At 36.7% G+C, this 2,519-nt stretch overlaps 1 protein-coding gene across 1 annotated transcript; it reads right to left on the reverse strand.

The window, feature by feature from the left end:
* Window positions 1–453: 453 nt before the first annotated feature.
* Window positions 454–2,257, reverse strand: LOC113777228 (probable protein S-acyltransferase 1). Its single transcript, XM_027322262.1, has 5 exons — window positions 1,961–2,257; window positions 1,615–1,781; window positions 1,235–1,523; window positions 923–1,156; window positions 454–630 (listed from the first exon to the last, which is right to left on the reverse strand). Exons 1-5 carry the CDS (start codon window positions 2,255–2,257, stop codon window positions 454–456), a joined length of 1,164 nt encoding a protein of 387 aa, XP_027178063.1.
* Window positions 2,258–2,519: the final 262 nt, after the last annotated feature.

Below are 2,519 nucleotides of genomic sequence, written 5' to 3' on the forward strand. Positions count from 1 at the left end.
AACAAAAAATTATGCAAATAATAAATTTATTCTGGTAGTTTCAAAGAAATTGGATGGCAAAGAACCACTTCAATACTTGTTAAATGATTCAAACTCGACAGAATTCAAAATGCCTTTGCGCTAACGATGCTGAGTATATATGTTAGAGGCAAACTACCAATTTATAATTTGAAAATATACGGTTGAAGATTCAAAACATTTTCATCTTAATTTAACATAATAAATAGTGATGCATTTCCTCCTAATGACAAAATTAAAGTAACCAAACTTGGAAAACTTACATAAGCAAGTGTTGAGGTAGCCCCAAATGCAGCAAAATGTTTGAAACAATGAGGAAGTATGATTATGTAGTCACTAATTAAAAAGGTTCATAATCTATGCTATCCCTGTCCATCTTGTAATCAATCTGAGACTAGAAATTCAGCTAGCAACCGTACTAAATATGCAATAAAATCATTTGATGCTAATATCACTTAATCCACCAAACCATCCAGGCTCCAGATCTGCTCGAAAGTTGACTCTAGAGGGTGGTTGTGAAGCAAGTAGAGCCTCCTTAATGTTGTTTAGGATTCCTTTGTCATAGGGGTTTCCAGAGCTCACATACTTTTGGTGAAAATGCTCATAAGATGTCTGCACGAGGCATAATATAGAAATTCCATCATAATTTGTTTAAGCAGCTATTTAGACTGGCTTTCCCCTTCTATGTTTATATGCCAAAGCAGAAATTTCCTCAAAGCTGTGCACTTTAAATAATTGTTGTACCAAAAAATTCGGTACTGTTCTCAAAAGAATTGGCCGTTAATTAATCTATTTGACATACATGAAATACAATCATTAAAGAAAAATAGGCACTTATTCAACTTTGAGATAAACCGTGATGATATAAGTACTGTTGGCATAAATGAAAGTATAAAGGGCAAACCTGGTTTATAGCAATTAGATAAACATGATAACAAGAAAAGCCAGCAAGAAAGCACATGGCTACAAAACTGAATAATGTCAATGCCACTGTCTCCGGGTCATTTCTTAGCAATCCAATCAACCCATTTCCATCTCCGGGCAATTTGTGATGCAGTGGTTTGCATGAGAAGATAAATATGAAGGCAAACAAGAGCAATCCTGTCAATAGAAACGTTACATGAAGCCGATAATTCCTCTGCAAAAAATTAGAAAGTTATAGTTAGTAAACTAATTTTAATGCCAGAAGGACTTGCAGGGTTGTGATCATACATACCAATCCCACACAATGCCCGATCCAGGTGCAATGGTGATCGAATTGTTGGATGCAATTGTTACAAGTTGCACAATGACAAGTTCTTGGCGGACGATAAATGTTACAAATGTTACAATACTTCAACTTCACCTCTATCCCATTTATGACAACTGCCCTTGATCTCCTTCTGCGTTTACCAGCATCAATTGTTCCCAATTCAACTGATGAACACTGATCGTTTCTAGGAATTATACCAGGATCAATGGTACTGACATATACCAAGTTCACAAGAACCTGCATTGCGGGCAATATATAGTTACATCAGCGAAAGGGCATTCAGTTACTTTCACAACTTTCTCATACAAGTGTGTGTGTTTGTGTGTGTGAAATTTAGTTTAGAACTAACAATTGTTGTCAAAATTGAAGATGTTACGATGATGGCCGGATTCCTTATGTCACTTGCAACATGAACCGCAAATGTCCAACTTGATAGACTAATAGCAATAGCAGTTAAAATCAGCCCTTTTGGATCCGGACCACAAATCAGTCTCCCCTTGAAAAAGAATACCTAGATTCAGAATAAGAAGTCCAACATCAAATCCTCCTCCTTTTTTTTTGGCCTAAGCATCAAATCCTCCATTTCTTCTTTGATTTAAACCAATAAACTAAAAGCTTTATCAGGATTCAGCAAAGTACAATGATAAGAAATAGCTTTGGAACGTAAAGCAAGAGCAAATGGAGGATTACATTGTTTCCGGGCCAAAAATGGTAAACTCTTGCTTGTTCAATTTCGTCGCCTCGACAAAATCGAAAAGATTTTGCTTGAACCACCCTTTTGTATCCAATTATTTTCTCCCAAAGAGAAGAAAGCAGTTGCTTTCTTTTTGCTTGAAAACTAACTTCAGAATTCTTATCTACCTTCTTTCCTGATGACATAGTACTTTCTGTAGGTTGATCAATTTCTAATGAGGCAGAATTATCGATAGCTTGAGCGACTGAAGAATTTACACTGCCGTCTTTCTCTTCACTTGCCATCCACTCCATTCTCTCTGATTTATACCATCTGGACTCAAATTAAGAACTTCAATTTGTAGATGATAACCACCCCGGGCGAAACTTGTGACTGGAAAAGATATTTCAGAAAACTAGAAGCGGTTATTATTTTTGTGTCCGTTAGGTCCAAGCCATCGGGTTAAAGTGTGCACGCACTACCCGGATGCAACATAAAGCAAAATAAGCCTGTCAACTCACTGATCCATTTTGCACACATCTGTCAAATTGGGCACGGGGAGGAACCCATAGAAAT

This window comes from Coffea eugenioides, chromosome 7 (assembly GCF_003713205.1).
Source record: "Coffea eugenioides isolate CCC68of chromosome 7, Ceug_1.0, whole genome shotgun sequence".
In the NCBI taxonomy this organism is placed as follows: domain Eukaryota; kingdom Viridiplantae; phylum Streptophyta; class Magnoliopsida; order Gentianales; family Rubiaceae; genus Coffea; species Coffea eugenioides.

Coding starts and splice junctions, on each gene's coding strand:
- LOC113777228 (XM_027322262.1), bottom strand. CDS start 2,257: ATGGAGTGGATGGCAAGTGAAGAGAAAGACGGCAGTGTAAATTCTTCA. Junction 1,524..1,614: donor ATTTTGACAACAATTGTTAG/TTCTAAACTAAA, acceptor ATGTAACTATAT/ATTGCCCGCAATGCAGGTTC. Junction 631..922: donor ATCTAATTGCTATAAACCAG/GTTTGCCCTTTA, acceptor TGCCTCGTGCAG/ACATCTTATGAGCATTTTCA.